Source organism: Amblyomma mixtum, chromosome 1 (assembly GCF_055824585.1).
Source record: "Amblyomma mixtum isolate Tamu chromosome 1, ASM5582458v1, whole genome shotgun sequence".
Classification (NCBI taxonomy): domain Eukaryota; kingdom Metazoa; phylum Arthropoda; class Arachnida; order Ixodida; family Ixodidae; genus Amblyomma; species Amblyomma mixtum.
This window is the reverse complement of record NC_143012.1, coordinates 94,904,172-94,925,986: the sequence shown is the minus strand read 5'-3', so window position 1 is coordinate 94,925,986 and position 21,815 is coordinate 94,904,172. Positions and strand designations below refer to the sequence as shown.

At 50.4% G+C, this 21,815-nt stretch overlaps 2 protein-coding genes across 2 annotated transcripts in view; both read left to right on the top strand.

The window, feature by feature from the left end:
- The window catches only part of LOC149367249 (solute carrier family 71 member 1), a 39,976-nt gene extending 32,707 nt beyond the window's left edge, over positions 1-7,269 (top strand). Inside the window, exon 10 of the mRNA XM_089554737.1 lies at positions 5,277-7,269. Within this exon, the coding sequence (XP_089410863.1) occupies positions 5,277-5,546 (270 nt within the window). The 3' untranslated portion in view covers positions 5,547-7,269. The remainder of the gene's footprint in view (positions 1-5,276) is intronic.
- A 2,573-nt stretch (positions 7,270-9,842) lies between these two features.
- Positions 9,843-21,815, top strand: part of LOC149367248 (protein zyg-11 homolog B-like) — a 70,657-nt gene continuing 58,684 nt past the window's right edge. The window contains exons 1-2 of the mRNA XM_089554731.1: positions 9,843-10,295; positions 16,642-16,853. Of these exons, the coding sequence (XP_089410857.1) occupies positions 16,747-16,853 (107 nt within the window). The 5' untranslated portion in view covers positions 9,843-10,295; positions 16,642-16,746. The remainder of the gene's footprint in view (positions 10,296-16,641; positions 16,854-21,815) is intronic.

The following is a 21,815-nucleotide window of genomic DNA, read 5'->3' as shown; positions in this document are numbered from 1 at the left end:
TTCACTAACTTTGTTTGTTTTATAGAGCTTGTGGGTTCCTAAGTGGACACAGGCCACCACCCACCGCGGGTTCGAGCTTCGCGCGAGCCAAGGGCCCCGATCAGCCGTCGCCACACACACTGGGACACCGTTGCCGCGCACTCAACCTCCGCTGGGAGGAGAGCGATTCGCCGCAATGAAATAGGCCTCCAAGTTCACAAAGGAGACGTTTATTCACATCGTCCTTCAGCAGTACACAAACACTCAATCGTCACCCCGTCCCGGGGGCGCGCGAGGAGCAAGGCTCCGCAGCGCGCACGAAGCGACTCGAGCAATGTGCGCCGCTAGCACGCCGCTGCAGGAGAATGTCCCCGCGGCAGTGCTGTGATCTCTCTCTCGTGTCGACCGTTGGGCCGGTTGCGAGAGAGAGTGGGCAATCAACGCAAGGTACGCCTGTCGGAGGTCGCTGGACCCCGAGTGACAGGCTCGAGCCGCTGCAGGTCAGAGGACACGTGCAGGCGAGCTCGAGTAAGCACTGGTCCGAACGGCAACGGCCGGCACGGACAAAACAGTAACGTACGCACCTTACGCTGTCTCGGAGGGATCTCTCTCTCTGGGCCCCGCTCGGACGGTCGCGCGGCGCGCGGCCGCCCAAAACGGGTCCCGGATTCCCGCCAAAAGGCGCCAATGGCAAAGGCCCTTGGGGAGCCGGGGCGGAGCTGTGGCTAAATGACAGTGATTAGTCACCCAGCCGCCTCTCCACCGCCTGAGGCGGGAGCAAGGGAAAGAGGAGAAACAACGCGGGCGGCCGGCACAGCCGCGCAAAGGCGACGGCGGAAAGCCAGATTCCCACATCCCCCTCTCCTTAAATGCCCTCCTACCCATCGGCAAAGCACGCGGCCAAAATAAAGAAATCAATACACAAAAAAAATAAGCTACACTTCAGTTCCAAAATAAAGAAATGAATAAAAAAAAAACTAGCTACCCTTCAGTTCCAGCCAGAACAACGTAAGAAAACAAGGGGAAAACAAGGCAAACAACACTTGCATACGCTTCAGTAAATCAAAACAGCTTGCAGATTATATACACGGTACACAAGAAGATGTGAATAAACTGTACAACTATGTGACAGGTGGATGTCAGCCTCAAAGTTCGATGGCGCGGCCCAGTGGGCCGGTCGGCGACTCACCGCTCGCAGACTTCAAGTTGAACGCGTTGGGAGGGCCGACGACTGATGGCGGTCTTCTTTCCGTTGATGTAGGGTGCGTTGATGACGACGGGGCCGCGGCAGAGCACTGACCTCGCGCCCTTGGACACGACATCACGTTCGGCACAAGAGAGTTAGTGCACCCCCTTTACGCCGGCTGAAACGGGCGAGGACGTTCGGCGGCGTCCAGATGTGTAACCTTGTCCACAGCGAGGGGTCCTTCTCATCCTCGCGCTCACGCAGAAGGACACAACGGCACAACTCACAGGCGTCGCCTTGGCTCATGGTTACGCGCGCACACAGTCACAGCCACAACCACGCATACACCGGCAAGTGCGCGGACGCTGGTCGGCGACAACGACCCCCCATCAGAAGCGTCCAGAGGCGCCGCGGCGAGGGTCAAAGGGTGCACTTTCCGCCCCCCCATCGCTCCAAACGCCCCGCCAACTTCCCCTCCATACGGGCCGCACAAAACTCCACCGCGACACACGGCTCCTTAACGAGCCAACCACCCACAGTCGGGCCGGAAATGAGAAAAGGCGCGCTGTACAAACGACACCCATCGTTTTCTTCTTGAAGATAAGAGCAAGCTATGTATATACAAGTCTGGTAGAAAAAAAACTGAACGCCAACACGACCGCATGTTACCTATGTACATCTCGGTACGTTAGAACGAAAACAGACGTACAAGCGGGGAAACGAAAGTGGCTAGAAACTGACTCAAACAAAACAAATAAATAAATAGATAAACGCACAAGGCTGGAACTGAGCATGCTGCAAAAACAACAACAAAAACAATTATCACACCGTGCTTCGCCTAGGTAGGGCCTGACGAGAAAGCTCGCCAGCTAGCTGAGGCTGCGTGCCTTCGGTTGCGGAAGAGTCCGCCGTCCGGCATCAATCACGCCGGTGACCGTCGCCTCAGATTGTACCGGTGCTCCGTACGCTTGCGTTCCGCAGCACCAGTTGTGCCTTTGCGCTTGCCTTTGATACCAATGGGTACCGGCGCAAGCTCGTCAGACCGTGACGCGTAGGCCTTCAGGTCTATGAACCCCTGCTTGCTCCTGGGGAAAGGCCCCATCAAATCGCAGGTGGCCATCTGCCACGGACGCACACTGTCAATCGGTTTCATCATTCCAGGCGGCTTGCCACCCCGTGACTTCACCGCTCGACAGACATGGCAGGAACGGCAATAGCGGAAAATGTCACGCTTCATGCCAGGCCACGTCACCGAATGACTCAGTTTTGCAAAAACTTTGGAGCCACTCAGATGACCGGCCAGTGGTTCGTCATGAGAGAATCTCAACAGTGCACCTCTCAGACTTTTGGGGATAACCACCTTGAACGGGTCGATGGACTCGTCATCGGTGGCTATGTACTTCAGCACGAGCCCGTCATTGTCCAGCAAATATGAACCCCCGGGGTTCGCCGCGACACACGCTGGCTTCTGCCCCCCTGCGCCCGCTACAATACAAGTAGCGTCACGGCGCTCCGTCTCCCTGAGACCGTCGCTCACCTCGCGACAAAAGGGGTCATTTTGCTGGGCTTTCAGTAGCTCTTACGGCTGAAAACGATTCCAGTCATCCCAGAGGGGAGCATGGTCTCGTCCCCACTCAGGTTTGCAGCCAAAATTTCCGTTCGCGTCGGCACCTCCGAGGCGCTCACGCAGAGCTTTGCCTCTCGTCCGCTTTGCGAAGCGCTGCTCGCCTGGTTAGCGGAATGGGTTAACCCGTTTGCGGGTTCCCCCTCCTTGCCGCCCGGCGGCTCGTCCGCTGTTTCGCCCCCTCCGCCTACAGGCGTCAAGGCGCCGCTGGCGAGTGGGGCACGGGATAGCGCGTCAGCTACCACGTTTGTGCTCCCCTTTCGACACTGCACGGAAAAGTCGTAATGCTGTATCAGGAGAGCCCAGCGCGCCAGCCGACCCGCAGGCTCGCGGAGCCGCATCAGCCAACTAAGCGCACTGCACCCCTGCCTCAGTGGAGGCTTGGGTGGGCTGCACGAACGAGGGAGGCAAGGCTCCTAGTTCGATGAGCGGCGCGGTTTCCCCAGGGAACCGGGCCAGCGCCTCGCCGTTCCCAGAGCAGAATTGACTGCTCGCGGGGCACGGCTGCTGCTGTTCGAAACTGCCGGTTGCGGCAGCGTGACACGAACTGCTTTCGCACTGGGCGGAAAGCGTGCACAGCTGAGGCATGTGACCAGCGGATGCACCGCAGGGTGCTTCCGATACAACTCCAATGGGAGCCACGTGGTCAACATTTTGGGTTGTGTCACCGTAAACCCCAATGGGGGACGCGGCAAACCACGGTGTCTAGCTATTCGAAGGAACAGCAGCCAGCGGATCAAACGACGCTACAACTCCGTAGGGAGCCGACATGTAGCTGCCGAGTGCCCCGCTGGGGGTGGTAGACACGGTGCGCAAGCGTGATCGTCAAGGCGACCTGCTCGGCTAATGTGCCATCAAAGGCGTAAGCGCCAATGACTTAGCACGTTGGGCGCCAGTTGTGGGTTTCTACGTGGACACAGGCCACCACCCACCGCGGGTTCGAGCTTCGCGCGAGCCAAGGGCCCCGATCAGCCGTCACCACACACCACTGGGACACCGATGCGGCGCACTCAACCTCCGCTGGGAGGAGAGCGATTCGCCGCAAAGAAATAGGCCTCCAAGTTCACAAAGGAGACGTTTATTCACATCGTCCTCCAGCTGATACACACACACTCAATAGTCACCCCGTCCCGGGGGCGCGCGAGGAGCAAGGCTCCGCTGCGCGCACGAAGCGACTTGAGTAATGCGCACCGCTAGCACGCCGCTGCAGGAGAATGTCCCCGCGGCAGTGCTGTGATCTCTCTCTCGTGTCGACCGTTGGGCCGGTTGCGAGAGAGAGTGGGCATTCAACGCAAGGTACGCCTGTCAGAGGTCGCTGGACCCCGCGTGACAGGCTCGAGCCGCTGCAGGTCAGAGGACACGTGCGGGCGAGCTCGAGTAAGAATGTCCGAACGGCAACGGCCGGCACGGACAAAACAGTAACGTACGCACCTTACGCTGTCTCGGAGGGATCTCTCTCTCTGGGCCCCGCTCGGACGGTCGCGCGGCGCGCGGGCCGCCCAAAACGGGTCCCGGATTCCCGCCAAAAGGCGCCAATGGCAAAGGCCCTTGGGGAGCCGGGGCGGAGCTGTGGCTAAATGACAGTGATTAGTCACCCAGCCGCCTCTCCACCGCCTGAGGCGGGAGCAAGGGAAAGAGGAGAAACAACGCGGGCGGCCGGCACAGCCGCGCAAAGGCGACGGCGGAAAGCCAGATTCCCACAAGCTCGTAGACACTTTTTGGGAGTTTGATATAAACGGGTATGGCTAGTTATCAGTAATGTATATGTGAAAGGCCAGTAACATTGATAAATAGCACACACACACACGCACACATACATGCCTGCCATGAGGTAGTAGATATCTGTGCGAAAGCAACCAAAATTCGCGCACACAGTTCGCATGGGTGCTCGGAAATGGCGGTCATGGACTTCTGATGTGCGAAATGGTGGTTGTGGACTTCTGATGTGCGTGACATGTGCATGAGTATGGCAGTCAGTTGCGCAGATATTCATGAAAGCTTGTTCGTACCGTGGTTTAATGCGGTATCAATGTCATTTCATTGCCAGAAAGGTCGACCTGCAATATTATTGCAGGCCATTCACTAATGGAGTAGTATGCCAATTGTGAGAGAGAGTGCTACCTCCGTGGGGGGGAACTGCGCACACCAGTCGCTATGAACACCTTTGTGCGCCCTTATTTCAAGGGCTGCCATTTGACACTGGGCATCTCTCCCGGAGTACAAAAACCTTGTAAGCCTGAGGGAGTTTGATGTAGCTGCGTTACAGAGTAGAATATAAGGGGGCTTGACAAGACGTGCTTTTTGGAATCAGCACAGTGGGAAGAGAATGATGGACAGATGATGGATTGATGGAATGATTCTTCCCCTTTCTGCTGTCATCTTTGTGCTGTGTCAGTTCCAGCATGCCTTCAGCATCCCTTTAGTGTGGTTTACAGGACAGGAACACACACGGGGTTGCTCAAAGCGTTCCGACTGTGTCTTTTGCAGTTTATTCCTGGACCGCCGTATGTCTTTGGTGCGCTGCTGGTGATGCTGGCGTTGCTGGTGGCAGCATTCATCCCCGACGGCCCGGGACCCCTCGCCACATCGGCGTCCGCATCCAGCACGAGTGGCTCATCACGGAGCGTCAGTAGTGCACGGACCACTCACCAGGCGGTCCGCGTGGGGGGCTTGGAGCTCTTCCACCACGACGTAGTCCACAAGCGCAGCGGTGACTGCGGAACGTTGCCCCTCATGCACGATACGGACCCGTTATAGTCGGCCTGCTTGGAGCACTTCTCTCAAGTTGTTGCATTTTGCGTCGGATCCTCCGGTGCCTGCTGGGACCACACCACAGTATGCAGCGGGGAAAACGGTGTCGCGACGGCCACCGGATTAGTTTGGTGACTTCTGCGACACCATGCCTGTCCCCCAAGGAGCAGCCTCATTTAAACCTCATTGGAACCTCGTTACAACCTCGTTGCTGCCAAGGTTGCCCATGCTCGCTTTCGCTATCGTCGTCACAGAGCATGTCGCGTGAAAGATGTTGCAGCGAGCACCGTAGCACTACATTCACCACCGTTTAGCTCCGTTTGCCTCTGGAAACAAATTCGCTGAGTCCTTGATCTAAGATTTGATGGCTCTGACTTGTTACATAAAGAAAGCTACACACGCAAGGTATGAAGACCATGAAGGCTTCATCACACCGACTGCCGACTTGCGATGTGTGACTGGCCAGAAACAACCGTTGGCGATGTCGCCACACTATCACTTCTCTCGCCTCTCTATCTCGTGCGGTGTGGCTTGTCTTGTCTTGTCGCTGCTGTTTCTGGTCTCTCTCGTGGCGTGAAAAGTTGAACAGGGTGGTGCAACGATAACGGCAAGCTATGGACTTGTCAAGCCTCATCACCATGCCTGCCTGAGGTGGATCTGGTGCAACTGTTTCGGTGAAGCCCCCTGCCACTGCAAGTTGGAGCTGTTGCGTTTCACCGGCTTCACCGCATTGTGGCAGCCACTGAAAGTGAATCTTCCTTGGGGAGGGGGGAGGGGGAGGGGGGCGAAGCATGTGTATTGTCCTGAAGCTTGCTCTGCCAACCTTGGGAATTGTCTGTGTGGTTCCGAGGGATGCGCCAGTGTTTATTGGCAATGGCTGATTGTTTTGTGTGTGTGCTTGTTGCATAGGGAACGGCATCCTTTGCGTAGGTGGTGTCAAGATTGACCCGCATTGCTGTCATAGAATGCGATATCTTGCGACGAGACTGACCGTACCTGAGCACTGTCTCGCTAATATGGCATCGTGCTATGGGACGCCGGTGTTGGATGTACTGAGGTCGTTAATTGAAATTTCTACATGCAGTGCTGTTTGTGGAATTGTGCATTTTTTAATTATCGGTGATAGCTCCTGTTTGTGGGTGCTTTAGCAAGAATTCGGAGGCCTGCTTCATTTGCGCCTAATTACGCATTGACTGATCTTTTGAACAGACACTAGGAAACTTCCCTTTGGGCATATAGTATGGAAAGCGTATGTGCGAATGCTAGGTGAGGGCTTAGTTTCGACGGAGGGCACGGTTATGTGGGAATGTAAGCAGTATTGCTACCTTCTGTTCATTTTCTTTGTTGCAGACCTTGTGATTGTTCATTCCTTGGTGTCTGTGTGTCGTCAGATTGTGTGATATCTCCGCAGGCTTTCCTCGGGGCATTTGTGACTCCTCAGTGTCTGGTTGTGGGGATTATTTGTTTCGGACGTTGCAATAAGATTTAGATTTTCCTTCTTTCAGCTCTCGGCTTGCGAGTGGGGGCCACAGTTGCATTTTTGTTTTCTCCATTTGTTAGGAGGCACGACACTGAATGGCACTGTTGTCAGAAAAGTTGTTGAAAAATTGCGCCATTCTTTCACATCACCAGACAGCGTTGCCACATCACGCAGGAGATTTTTCGAGGCAACTGCACCCACTAGTCAAAGGGGTAGTTGTCCAAACTTTGATAAAACTGCCTCTGTTGCCCACCCCCCCCCCCCCCCCCCCACCCCCCCCCCCCCCCCCCCCCCCCCCCCCCCCCCCCCCCCCTCCCGTCTAGAAGCTGTTGTGACTTGCAGTTTATCCTAGCACAGTTCACACTTTCACGCCCGGCATCCGCATTCCACCGATTCTTTGTGTCGTGCTTTCGAACGGGCGTGCTCTGCTCTGTGCTCTTCTGCGCAGTGCAAATGCTGTGCAAATGCCCAGGGTGTTAAGAAGTTGCAAAGCGCAGCATTTTTTTTCTTCGTACGTTGTGGCGTCCGCCTGTGCTTTCTTCGATGGTCAAACCGTTTGCTGATGTGGTACAGTGGCGTTGGAAGGTGCGTCACTTAACGGTTTGTTGCACCGTGGGACACTGCGAACAATTCGTGTGACCTTGAAAGTGCGCCTGTCTCGGCGCCCACCTGTAGAGCATACTGCCGTGAACATTCCGCTGTGGTCCGCATCGTCAGCGTTGAACAAATCGGCTTGTCCTTTGCCTTCACTGCCGTGGGCGGTGGATGGGGCGCCAAAGAAGTCAAGCTGTGTGTGCTGCCGGCCATTCCAGGGTGCCGGTTACTGCCACTCCTCTGAACTGGAACAATGCCAAAGTGGCGAAACACATCAACGGCCATGTTTTGCTGTTCTTAGGCATTTAGTTCTTTTTTTTCCACAGCAGCTGTTCACATCACAGAGTGTGTTGTGGTTGGCAAGGACCCTGTAGCACACCCATGTTTCTTGCTTGTAGCAAATACAGGAGTCTTGTTTTGTGAAGCATAGTATAAAGGAATGATGTGAAACCAAAGACACTGGGTAGACAGTTCAGCTTTGTATGTGCAGTGCTCTTGTCGGTGAAGTTTTTTTTTTTCTTCATTTTGTGGACGTTGATGGTTTGGCAATTATGTACGTCATTTCTCTGTTTGCTGGTCTCGATATGGATGCTTTCTGCCTTGGCTGTGAGACGATGTAGCCTAAGGAATAAAGCTGGTCGACATGGTTGGCTCTGAGCACAAAGTGTACAGGATGGTAAAATAAATTGCTGATGAAATTATTGCTCTTGCAGAATTCTTAAACTCTGAAAGAATTTTAGAAATTTTGTCATCGACAGCTAGTACCGATCTCCACTCAGCATGTGGTAAAACAATTACAGCAGCCCTTTTTTACACCGCTGCTGTGGGTCAGTGGTTATGCGCTCTGCTGCTGACCCGAAAGGTGCGGGTTCGATCCTGGTCATGGTGGTTGCGTTTCGTTGGAGGCGAAATGCTAGAGGCCTGTGTTCTGTGTAATATCAGTGCACGTTAAAGAACCCCAGGTAGTCAAGATTTTCGGAGCCCTTCACTGCTGCATCCCTCATAGCCTGAGTCGCTTCGGGATGATAAACCCCAATGCTGCTGGACACGCAACACTGCGCCGCGATCGAGAGGTCATTATCATCATCCTGACTACGCCCACTACAGGGTAAGGCCTCTCCCATGTCTTGCCAATCAACCCTGTCGTTTGCCAGCTGCAGCCACCATATCCCCACAAACTTTATCTCATTTGCCCACCTAACTTCCAGCTGCACCCCACTGCGCTTCCCGACCCTTGGAATCCACTCCGTTACCCTTGAGGACCAGCGGTCATCTTGCCGTCTCATTACATGCCCTGCGCGGCTGGCACAGGACAGACCTAGGGCCAGGCCTTGATCTGAAGTGGAGCTGTTGAAGATGCTATATGAACTTCAAAAAAATAAAAGTACGAAATCTGTACTTTGCGAAAGCACGGCTTTTTGGAGGTTGACACCATCGCCAAGTGCGTGATTGAGGTGTCCACCGACCCAGGGATTCAGTTATGTACGCCTTTCCTTTTCTCAAAAGCAACGGAGATGTTCGATAACCAAGTGCGGTGGCTCGGCTACTGAGCTGGAGTTCTCGGTTCGAACCCGGCTGTCGCGGCCACGTTTTGATGGAGGCGAAACGCAAAGGCGCCCGTTTGCTGTGCGATACCAGTGCTCAAAATTTTTCCGGAGCCCTCCACTACAGCATCTTTTTTTCACTCCCACCTTCCCGTACGGCACGGTTCAGATGTCGACCGATTCCTTTCCCCAGAAAAAAAGGCAACCAATTTTAACTTTTCGTTGGTTTGGAGACAAAGAAACGCGCATAACTGCCTCAATTTATATGTAAACGCCCTATTAGCTCTATGTGGACGCCACCGCCTACTCACGGCGCGACTGAGGTGTCCACTGACCGAGTGAGCCAATTACACGGTTACACTTGCTACTCAGAGGATTCACACCGATACCACTCAAACCCGGGAAGTGCTTTCGCACCACAATACATTTAGAAGCTCTCTTCTAGCACCCGTGGGAGGGTCCGTGCATTCCCGGGACTTGGCGACGCCCAAGTTCATCACGCGGAGTTCAATATATTTGCGGGGAATAGGAAATTAGTGGTTATAAAATTAGTGGTACTGTTTTCCTAACGTTTCTTCTTTCTATTTCACTGACTAAAAAAAAACATTTTGCAGCGCCCTTAACGGCAAAGTCAAGAAAAACGTTCGCACCTGAGTTGGCAGGCCTAACATGACGAAGAGGGACGTTTCGGTTTTGTGGTGTTTTTTTATCGCACAACAGCAGCGCCTTCGCGACCCCGTGTGAAAACTCCGCAGGCTTGCTGGCGAGGCTCCAAGAAGAAAGCCGACGAAGAATCAGCGCGCGTCTGCCAGCGCCTCCCGCCACTGCCTCGTATTTTTTTTTTCAATCCGGCGAGCCAGCGGACGACAAACGGCGTCACTGCAAGCGCAGCGGCGGGGCCTCACGACGCAACCGGCCACTGCAGTACGCGGACACCGACAGCCACCAACTGATCGCGCTAGTGTGTGTGTCCATCGGCGGCGATTCCGACTCGAAGAGCGTCCGCCAACTCGGGCTAGAGCCGCACGATGAGGGACTCTGGGCATCTGCAGCTCTGCCCCTTCTGCTGGCTGCCCGCAGCTGTGCGAAACTGACCGGGCCCCGCTACGGCAGCGACTACTCAGCGCATTGACGCAGGTGAGCTCCGAACCCTTTACGCAACTGGCGACCACCGACGTCGATAAAAGTTTGCCTGGCTGTTTGTGTTCGGGGGACCCCGATTCGGGAGACCCTGGTCTATAACCCCGCCGTTTTTTAATCGCTCATCTGGTATCGGCACAGTGCATCGGCCGCGCCGCTGGGCGCACGCCGTGTCGTCGACTTTGGCACCGCTGGGTCACGATCGCCCTTTCGCTCCGCGCGTCGGTTTTAATTCGGTCCAGATTTCACCTCGTCCTTGCTTCTCTTTCGGAGAAAGAAGGGGGAGAGTCGCGCAGCACGGTGCGTGTCTTTTTTTGATGCGGCCAGTATGTCGCGGTACGTCTCGGTCAGAAGCAACCGTGCCAGCTCGAAGTTGGCGGACGCAGAATTGTGTACGGTGCGCGCGACTCCGAAAAGTCAGCCTGCGCGTCGCTCTCGTGGTTCGGAAACACTTGCTCACCGCGCGAGACGATGCTGTGGAAGGTCCGCGTTGGATTTGCGAGGTCAGAAGCCACCGCTTCGAAGCCAGCGCGCTACAGCTGTGAGCGACGTATGTCTTTAACCTCCCTTAACCTGCACAAGATCGGCTCACCGCGGCGCGTAGAGCTTCACAGACACACGGGCTCTTCCACAGGTGGACTCGCCTGTTCGCTAAATATTTTACGCTGCAAAGATCCGGAGGCGAGGGCGCGGGCATGCCGAAAGCGCTTATGTGCAGTATGGTTGCTATCCGGCGAGCGTGATCGGGGAAAAGCAATAATGGGAACCCGTGCTCTTGGACTGGTTGCCGCGCGGTCTGCTTTCTCTTCCTGAAGGTCGACCTTGTGCGGTGCCTCTTTGTGGAGAACCAGCTGAGCTCTGTCGAACGTTTTCGAGAACGCGAGCAAGGCCGTGGTTTCGCGTTCGCGGTACTTTTTCATCGCTTTCCACGCCGTGCGAGCGTGTTGTTGTCGCCCTGTCACATGACTTACCGTGCGATTTTGTGACGGGGAAGCTGAAAAAGTCCATTGCTTGGCTCTCGTGATCATTGGACTAGCTGTAGGACACGGGTTTGTTGGGTTTATATGGGTTTTAACGTCCCAAAGCAACTGAGGCTATGAGGGACGCCGTAGTGAAGGGCTCCGGAAATTTCGACCACCTGGGGTTCTTTAACGTGCACTGACATCGCACGGTACACGGGCCTCTAAAATCTCGCCTCCATCGAAATTCAGCCGCCGTGGCCGGGATCGGAGTGGAGAAAAGCGCGATGTTAACTTGCAGGCAGATTTATAAGGTAGCAGACAATTTTGTATCTGGTGAAGTGAGCACTATGGAACCATCACGACAGTCTAGAGATCACTGAACTATATCAGTAATTTCTCGTCACACCCATGTTTTGATGTCATATTGAATATGCGTTCCATGCTGGAGGGATCTCCGGAAGTCGTTGAGCCATACGTGCCTCTTGAGATAGCCGATGTTATCAGGGTGAAATATTTTGTTGTCCGACAAGCTTGACACTGGTTTGCAAGTGTCGAAGCATCTCGGCACCTCGACACAGATAACATATCAGAATGCACTTGTACCTGTGCGTTTGTATGAGGCAGAAATGCAGATAATTGGCAGGGCCAGTAGGCAGATCGGGGCCACCGTGCTTTGTGAATGTACTTGTGAAAATTGTTCTTTGCAGGGAAAGCAGAACTGAAGTTTTGTTTTCAAAGGAACGAGAGTGTTATACAGAATGTGAGAAGTTCTCAGCTATGAAAAATTGTTTGTGGGCTGAAAACAGGCTCCCTTTCTTCCTTTATTCTTTGTACGGCCTAATTATTCGAGTTACAAGTCACTGCTCTGTACTAGCGCTTTTATTGTTTTGCGTTGTAGACCTCAGAATGGACATTTGCCAGATAGCCCAACTTCTGCTCTAAGTAGTGCACAAGACTGACTGACTAGAGAGACATGACAGACTGCACACATGAGGAGTGTTAATAAGTTTTGCTTCCTGGACTTCGTCCTTTTATTAAACAATGGACTTGGCCTCCGTGGTGGCTCAGTGGTTATGGTGTTTGGCTGCTGTCCCGAAAGACCTGTCCTGTCTGCGGTGGTCACATTTCGATAGAGGCAGAATGCTAGAAGACTTATGTACTGTGTGATGTCAGTGCACGTCAAAAGAACCCCAGGTGGTCGAAATTTCCGGTGCCCTTCACTACGGCATCCCTCATAGCCCGAGTCTTTTTGGGTTGTTAAACTCCATAAACCATACACCATCAACCGCTTTCTTCATTCTTCATTGAATGGATGTGATGACTAGTGCACTGGTGGCAAGTGCATTGCTACTGGTAAGCACGGTATAGAAAACATTACGCACCTGAAAAAACAAAACAGATATTACAAGCTTTCATGTTTATATGTAACATATTTCGGTTCTATCTCTTACAGGAGTAGCATACACCAACTTTTTAGTTTCACGTTTTCTTCTTTGTAAATATGCGTAAGACATCAGTATACATGTTACCTCGTACCTGCCTACGACCATTAAATAATTTATTATTCAATTCTCTCTAGCCGCCGCGGTGGCTTAGTGGCTATGGTGCTTGGCTGCTGGCCCGAAAGACGCGGGTTCGATCCCGGCCGCGGCGGCTGAATTTCTTTGGAGGAGAAATTCGAGGCCCCTGTGCTGTGCGATGTCAGTGCGCGTTAAAGAACCCCAGGTGGTCGAAATTTCCGGAGCCCTCCACTACGGCGTCTCTCATAGCCTTAGTCGCTTTGGGATGTTAAACCCCATAAAAAAAAAAAAAATTATTCTCTCATGCTTTTTTGGCTTTGTTTTCAGCGTGCGGCTGCTGGCTGTGACGTCAGAGTTCACTATAGGTCACGTGAGGCATGAAAAAACTGTTATAATTGCTGCTTCATTTGTTCTCATTCTGGCTCGTGAGGCAGGCTGGTTTAAGCATTATTGTGAATTGATATGATGAAGAAGTTTTTCTGCCTGCCTTACGTGACCATTGGTCAGCTGTTGAGGCAAAAAACTGAAACAGCCTGAGAGAAGAAATAGAATTGCAGTTCATGGTTGATGAGGGTTTAACGTCCCAGAGAGACGCTATGAGGGACGTCGTAGTGGAGGGCTCCGGAAATTTCCACCACCTGGGGTTCTTTAACGTGCATTGACATCGCATAATACATAAGCCTCTAGCATTTTGCCTCCATTAAAATTCGACCGCCGCGGCTGGGATCAAGCCCGTGTCTTTCGGATCAGCAGCTTAGTGCCATAACTGCTGAGCCAGCTTGGTGGCAAAGAAATTGAATTAGAAATTATTTAGTAGTCATAGGCAACTACTACACACTAATCCATGTATAACAAAACACAGCAAAACACACAACCAAAATTTGGAGCCTATGCTCCTTTAATAAAAAGTTTCGGACAAGGAGGCGCAGAACCTACTGAACATCTCTCGTAGTTGACTGATGCTGCTACGTCTCCATCAGAAACACAGTGATGGGGTAGCAAAGCTGAATGTCAGAGTGTTTAGCCATGGTGCTTCATACAAGAAACAAAACAAAATTGTACATTCAGATAATTACTCAGTTTTCAGCTAGAAAAATGTTCAAATTATGTGCTTTTTTTAGTTTCTTTATTTAGATTACCCCTGAACCTCCTCTTTTGAGGGTATTGCATAGGGGGAGGTAGTATACAGTGCAATATAAAGAACATGAAGATTTCTTTGGAGGAGAAATTCTAGAGGCCCGTGTACTGTGCGATGTCAGTGCACGTTAAAGAACCCCAGATGGTCGAAATTTCCGGAGCCCTCCACTACGGCGTCTCTCATAGCCTTAGTCGCTTTGGGACGTTAAACCCCATAAACCAAACCAGTTCAAGGAACTTCAAGAAGGCTGCCAGTGACTGGAAGAAGTCGTGCTGCCGCGATAGATGGTGATATAATTTATGTAAGAGCGCTAGTCGTAAACGTTTACAGCGGTGAGGTAAGTGCTCAAATTTGGCACGATTTTTTAAGGCAGTGACAACACTGGAAGTATGTGAGTAGTCTGAAAAAATGAAACGCACGGCACAGTTTTGCAAGAACTCAATATTAGCTGCGAGATAGGCCTGGTCCGTATCCAAAATAGCTAGTGCGTATTCGAATTTTCAGTGAATTAGTGATGAAAACAAGTTGCTCAGATATGGAGAAGCCTGTTTGAGGTTATGCCTTAGAAGGCCGAGTGAGTGGTTAGCATCCATCTGATTGCAGGTGAACCCCGAGGTATTTATAATTAGCGGCAAGTTTGACAGAATCGTTGTTTAGGAATAATTTGTGGGCACTCAAGAACTGTGAGTGAAAGACTCAAGCTTTGTTTTACAAGTATCAGTTAGCATAAGCTAAGGTGTGCAACATGAGTTTACTTTACCCAAGCTAGGTTGCAGGCATTGATGGTCAGTGATAGAATTAAATGTTACAATATGTTACAGTCATCGGCAAATAGTCTAACTCAAGACAGCACAGAGCCTGGTAAGTCATTAACATATAATAAAAAAAAGAAATTGACTAAGAACTCTCCCCTGCAGTTCCCCAGAAACGATTTTAGAATAGGAGGTGTTGTATTTGTTAATGGAGGTAAACTGGGGTCTAACGGTGATTAGTTACAGCAGGGTGAATGTTCAACTGAATTAGTTTCAGTATAAGTCTATGATGAGGGATACAATCAAACGCTTTGGAAAAATCAAGAAAAATGGCATAAACTTGCCAGCCAGCATCAGTGGATGAATGCAAATCATGAAGGAAAACTGTTGGTTTAGTGTCAAAAGAAAAGCCCTTGGGAAAAGCTGGGTACAGACGAAGACAAGTCGTCTTGTCCAAATGCTGGCTAAGCACACTGAAGCTTCCCCCTCCCTTGTCGTAATTACCCTTGTGGTTGTAATTAACTGGAGCCTTCCATTACAGTGTTCCTCGTAGCCCGAGTTGCTTTTGGACATTAAACACCTTAAAAATGAAAGAAAAAGCTCAGTCCTGGAACAAAGTAGTGAAATCTACTTCAAAGCAGTGGCTCATACTAACAGGACATTCAATTCAATTCAATTTATTCTCAAGTTATACACTGGAATGTTCTCCGGGCTAAAAGGTCCTACTGGGCCTTGACTGAGTCCCGGGGACGCTTACAGAGCAGCAACAGCCAGTATATACAGAGAAATGCTGTACGGTACAGGATTAAACAGAGTGTGGTATATATAAAAAGTACATAGATAAATACAAAGCACACAAAAGAGGACACATATACAGACTTATACAGGGTGTTTCACCTACGACTTTCTGCAATTTTTAAAAATAAGCTATTTGAATTAGATGCGCGCTTTTTCTGGCATAGCATTGTCAGTGGTATAGTACATCACAATTCAACTAAGACGTGCTAACTAGCAGGCTTGTTAACCAATATTTAATAGTTAGCTTTTAAACTATTACTGTTGGGCTCCTTAATTATTGAGAGGCATGTAGCCCACCGTAAGTAATGTCCATATCCGTTTTTAGAATTTCGAGAACGCGATTATCCTCGGCGCTGTGTCCCAACAAATTTCGCCTACATCGCGCCAAAATACATGCGGTTTGAGAAGCTTGCAGGCAAAGCAACCTCTCCAGTGCACGTAATTCGTCGAAATAGCCAAAATTTTTTGGGCCACAGCGCCGAGGATAATCGCGTTCTCGAAATTCTAAAAACGGATATGGACATTACTTATGGTGGGCTACATGCATCTCAATAATTAAGGAGCCCAACGGTAATAGTTTAAAAGTTAACTATTAAATATTGGTTAACAAGCCTGCTAGTTAGCACGTGTTAGTTGAATTATGATGTACTACACCACTGACAATGCTATGCCGGAAAAAGCGCGCATCTAATTCAAATAGCTTATTTTTAAAAATTGCAGAAAGTCTTAGGTGAAACACCCTGTATAACCACAAAATGCGAGGCAGAAGGCAATTACAATTTACTGAGATATTCGTGTAGCTTTTTGCACGAAAAGTTATTCATATCTTCATGGTAGCCATGGTAGCGGTGGGATACACGTGCCGGTATGTAAGCTTCCCTGATCCACTGCGGTAGTTGGCAACGGTGACGCAGTGGTTTGGTTTGGTTTTATGGGGTTTAACGTCCCAAAGCGACTCAGGCTATGAGAGACGCGGTGACGCAATGGGGAGTGTTTATAAGCGGAGGTGGTGCATTTGTTTCCCCCTTTCTCTTCATATCTTCATGGTAGCCATTGTGGCGGTGTTATACATGTGGCGGCAGTTAGTGCACTGCGGTAGTTAGCGACGGTGGCGCAGTGGGGAGTGTTTATAAGCGGAGGCAGTGCATTTGTTTCCCCCTCTCTCGCGAACAGTGTTGGCGGAGCAGCCGAGCCTTGGCCAGAGCACCCCGGAGGCCTGAGAGGCCCGAGTGAGGCGATGATTCCCTTAGAGCCCTGAGCACTGCCCGGTCAGCCAGGATGTACGACTCGCCGGCGTCCCTGCAGGAGTGCTGCGTCGACTTCATCTGCGAAAACATCGATGCCATTTGCGAGGTCCAGACAGACGAGCAGCAGCAGGCAGTGCGGTGAGCGCCCACACCTCCTTCCTTTGTCTGATTTGCATGTGCACGCGTGTTTGTTCTGTTTGTTCTTTTTTTTTTGTCAAATTACGGTGGCTCCGTGGAGAGCTGCAGTCTGAATGCATGCGCTGTGTGACCTTCAGCATCTTCTCTCTTAACCTTGTAATCAGGCAGTTCGCCTCTATAGTCAGGTAGAACTTAAGTCTGCAGTAGAGCTCCGATGATAGGCCTAACGTTAAGAGATCGGAAGCGGGCGGAGTGGGTGAGGGAACAAACGCGGGTTAATGACATCCTAGTTGAAATCAAGAGGAAGAAGTGGGCTTGGGCAGGGCATGTGATGCGAAGGCAAGATAGCCGCTGGTCCTTCAGGGTAACAGAGTGGATTCCAAGAGAAAGCAAACGTAGCAGGGGACGGCAGAAAGTTAGGTGGGCGGATGAGGTCAAGAAGTTTGCAAGGAAGAATAGGGTGGCCACAGATGGCCAAGGACAGGGTTAATTGGAGAGACATGGGAGATGCCTCTGCCCTGCAGTGGGCGTAGTGAGGCTGATGATGATGATGTTGATAAGAGCTCCGCCCACATTCAGGACTGCCACACAGAATTCCTGCACAAAGAAAAAGTAATCCGTCGTTAAAACTTTTGTTGTTACCTGCACAAGAATCTAACCACCAGATGAAATTGTGAGCTCAAGAATTTTGATGTGTCTGGCAAGGTGATTGATTCTGTTTGCTATTGTGATAGGTCAGCGGAGTAACAGAGGGCGCCGTTAACCATGACCCATTGTTACCAACTGTTGTTATTTTTTAAAAATTTGTATCCTACTGTAGGCATCCCTGCATTGCAGAAATATAAAGAACTGGCAGACGTAGTGGAAGAAATTTTGCACTGAAGTCTTCCCTGCGTCATCGAACTTTGCATCGCTTCACTGAGCTGTTCTCTTGGGGCAGGGGGTGGCATCAGTTATTGTTCTTCCGATAGCCAGCATGTTGTGCTAGCTGAAAGACTCCACTGGCCGCCAGGAACTGCTAGGGGACTTCTTAGTCCTGGATTCAGAGTTACGGCAATTGTTTGTGCTGCCCATTGCACCACTTATGAATTTGTGCAAGGATGCCTCACCTGCCTTAAACCACTGATTAGTTTCCCCCGAGACCATTGGCTAGTGAGTATCCTTCTTCCTTTTGCCCCTGATATCTGCATATCTGTGGTGAATTTTTTATTTACTTTAGTACTTTTCAGAACCCATAGTGCTGTACTGTATATGGAGGATTATATGGAGGATAAGGAGGCCTTACAACAATAACCCTGTTGCTTTATTCTTTGTGTGGGTGTATAGTAGCAAACATTGTGATGCCTGAGGTCGCCGAAACTGGAACATTTTTATGTTAATCTTCTCCAGAAATTTCGAGCCAATCGTGTCAAAATAGAGCTGCAGTTTCTGGTACTCGAAATGAAGTCGCAGACACTTTGGGCTCTGGCTTTCTGATTGGTTAGGTGTCAGACTGGACACATTGGATCCGAATTTTTTTCTATGAGTGCTGTAAGCTTTTTTAATGGTACAAAAGCTGAAAAAATGCTGTGAAAGAGAACAAAAACCATAAGAATAGTGTTGTTAGGGATCGCACTTTCCATTTGATTTCAAACTATTGTGGAGACAAGCGCTGCTGCTCAAACCAAACAGAGGGGGCAGTGGAAAAAAAAAACAAAAGAAAGGAAGCCGGTCGGCTCACCTTGGCCAAGAATGGGAAGAAAAAAGCCGAGCGGGAGGCAAGGTTGGGGGGGTGGAGGGTGGGAAGAGCTGTTTCTAACTCTCCAATCCTACCAATGCCAAGGGGATTATAAAGAAAACCCTATGGAGCTTCCTTTGTTGAGTCAGTCGCCCGTACCCTGTCTGCGGTGTGTTCGCCAAGTGACGACAGTGTCAAAATGCATGACTGCTGGCTGCCCTGGCAAGGCCCAATGCCCAATCTCAACATTGGGTGAGTGAAATGGGAGAGAGAAATAGAATTTTTGCGTGATTTTTCATTTTGAATTTTCGAAAGGGGATAACTTTCACTCGCATTCTCTGATTTCAGAAATTCTTTTTGCACTGGTCTCTGGAATGCGTGAGGAATCCCTTTAACCAGAATAATTGGCAGTGAAAAAAACATCGCAGTGCCTCTTTTAAAGCAATGCGTTATGCAAGGCTTCCTTGGAGTGTGAAAAAGTCAGAGTAGAGGCTGGTGCAGCTAAGCGGAAGTCCAGCTTTGATTGGGTATTCAACTAGCACAGTGATCGCATACTTCAGAACAGAGAAAACATGCATACCGACTCAAATGTGTGTGCTTGAGGGCACGCATATATGTGTCCGCTTCCAAATAAAGACAGGTGTGAGCTTGTGTGTGAGTGCCTCTGTAGCAGTTTTTGCTGCAGTGGTCTGTCGTTTCCTGTCTGTGGCTCCGTGGGCTCTGTTGCTCACTGCATGAAACTGGCTTGCGTAGTTGGTGGCCACCTATTCCAAGTCTCCCATCATCCGGCAACAGTACGGTGCGGATGAAGCAGGAAGTTGTGAAAAGAAGATTGATGGGGGTAACGTTAAGATAGGGAGAGAGAAGAGTGGGTCACGGAGCAATCGTGGGTTAATGGCATCCCAGTCATAATCACTAGAAAAAATAACTAGAAGAATAAGAATGGGGTGGAGCATATATGGCAGGCTCTCTCGGATCACGAACGGCAGTTTACCAATATCCCTCAAGAGAAAAGTATACAACAGCTGTATCTGACCAGTACTCACCTATGGGGCAGAAACGTGGAGGCTAACAAAGAGGGCTCAGCTTAAGTTAAGGACAATGCAGCGAGCTATGGAAGGAAAAATGATAGGTGTAACGTTAAGAGATCAGAAGCGGGCGGAGTGGGTGAGGGAACAAGCGCGGGTTAATGACATCCTAGTAAGAAATGGGCTTGAGCAGGGCATGTTATGTGAAGGCAAGATAACCGCTGGTCCTCAAGGGTAACGGAGTGGATTCCAAGAGAAGGCAGGCGTAGCAGGTGGCGGCAGAAAGTTAGGTGGGCGGATGAGGTTAAGAAGTTTGCTGGGACACGGTGGCCGCAACTGGCGAAGGACAGGGTTAATTGGAGAGACATGGGAGAGGCCTTTGCCCTGCAGTGGGTGTAGCCAGGCTGATGATGATGATGATGTGCTTATAGTACTTGTTTCAATTAGCAACAAAGCTGTGGCATGCGGTCAAACATGTTTTTTTGTCAACTGGCGTTTGCTAAGCAACATGTTTCTTCCCCACGGCATGTTGACAACTTAACCGCCTTGCACTTTTATGGATATGCTGCTTGCTTTTGCTAGGCTCTAATGGCGGAAGGGCCCGCCACGGTGGCTCAGTGGTTATGGCACTCGGCTGCTGACCCGAAAGACGCGGCTTCAGTCCTGGGTGCGGCCGTTGAATTTTGATGGAGGCGAAATTCTAGAGGCCCGTGCACTGTGCGATGTCAGTGCACGTTAGAGAACCCCAGGTGGTCGAAATTTCTGGAGCCCTTCACTGCGGCGTCCCTCATAGCCTGAGTCGCTTTGGGACGTTAGACCCCCATAAACCGTAAACCTAATGGCGGAAGGAAGTAAAAAGTGGCTGGCATGAATCACAGTCTGCACCCTGCATGCAGACCCTGAAACCTTGCTCCCATAGAGCGTGTTTATTGTCGTTTTTTTGTTTTTTTTATTTTATACTACGCTTGGCAGGTCATGTGCTTTATGCTTGGGCTGTTTTCCATTGTGGCATTGGCTGCTGCCAGGCTGCAACCGTAGTGAAAAAGAGCAGCTGGGCGCGCACAGGTGCAGCTAGGTCACTGTTTTTCATGTCGCATTATGTTTTCTTTTTTTTTTCAGCTGTACTAGTGGCGACACTAACCATGAAAGCTGCTTTATCCCTCAAAGAAAAAAAAAATAAAAATTAATTGGGCTGAATTGGGTGCGCTCGTTCCCTGGTGTGGAATTTTGTTTTGGAGCTTTAGCTTGGGGGTAGGTTCTGTGTCCTGTCTGCTCCCCTTATTTTGTTTGCTTAACGCCGACAGACCAGTAATGGGTTTGAATTCGAGATAGCCCTGTGCGCTCAAAAGTTGCATTGAAAAGCACTTGACCCATACGAACTAAAGCTGTGTTATGTGTGTGTATTGAGCTGGCACTTACTTCTAGTGCGAAACCACTATTTGATATGTACCAAGCACAATCAAGAATCTTGTCATTTTGTCTTGTCTTGTCTTGCATGTCTCGTCTTGTCTTGTGTCGGGAAGACCAGCATGGGTCGCACAATCCCTGTCAGCTGTTGTGATACAAACAACTACCTGCCAGCGCAGTGGCGCATCGCTTAACCGCTGTTTAACCGCTGTTTAACCACTGTTTAACCACTGTTTAACCGCTGTTTAACCACTGTGCTGGTAGTGGTGTGAGGACTCGCCACCATCTATACTGTGCAGTTCTGCATATACTGTGGGCATTAACCCACTAAAGCTGTTGCGTCATACCCTTAAGAGCGGCTGAGCTTAAGTGTCCCCTCTAATTGGACAACGAACTTCTGCTTTCGCACGGCCTCTCGATTTAATTACGTAAACCCCTACCACTTTCCGTTGTCATTTTTCATCATGCAGCCTATGCGATTGTTCGCGTTAGTTTGTGGCTACAACCAAATGCAAATTAGTTAGCTCTGTGTGAAGGGTACTTGGTGCTCTCATCTAAGGGACTGTGTGGGAGGAAGCTGTAAGATGGTTTCCTATGTAGAATACACAAAAAAGTAGTCTGATTTGCCTGGACTAGGGATATAAGCGGGATATAAAAATTTGTTTGAAGTGTAGCCAATCAGTATTTCGTGCGTCTTGAAAACCAGGTGCGACCATTAGCATGCGGAGTCTTGCTGTTTAATGTTCGAATGTTTACTCTCCATGCTACAACCTTGTTTTGTGTGGTTTGCGTGTTCTTCTCCACATCTCG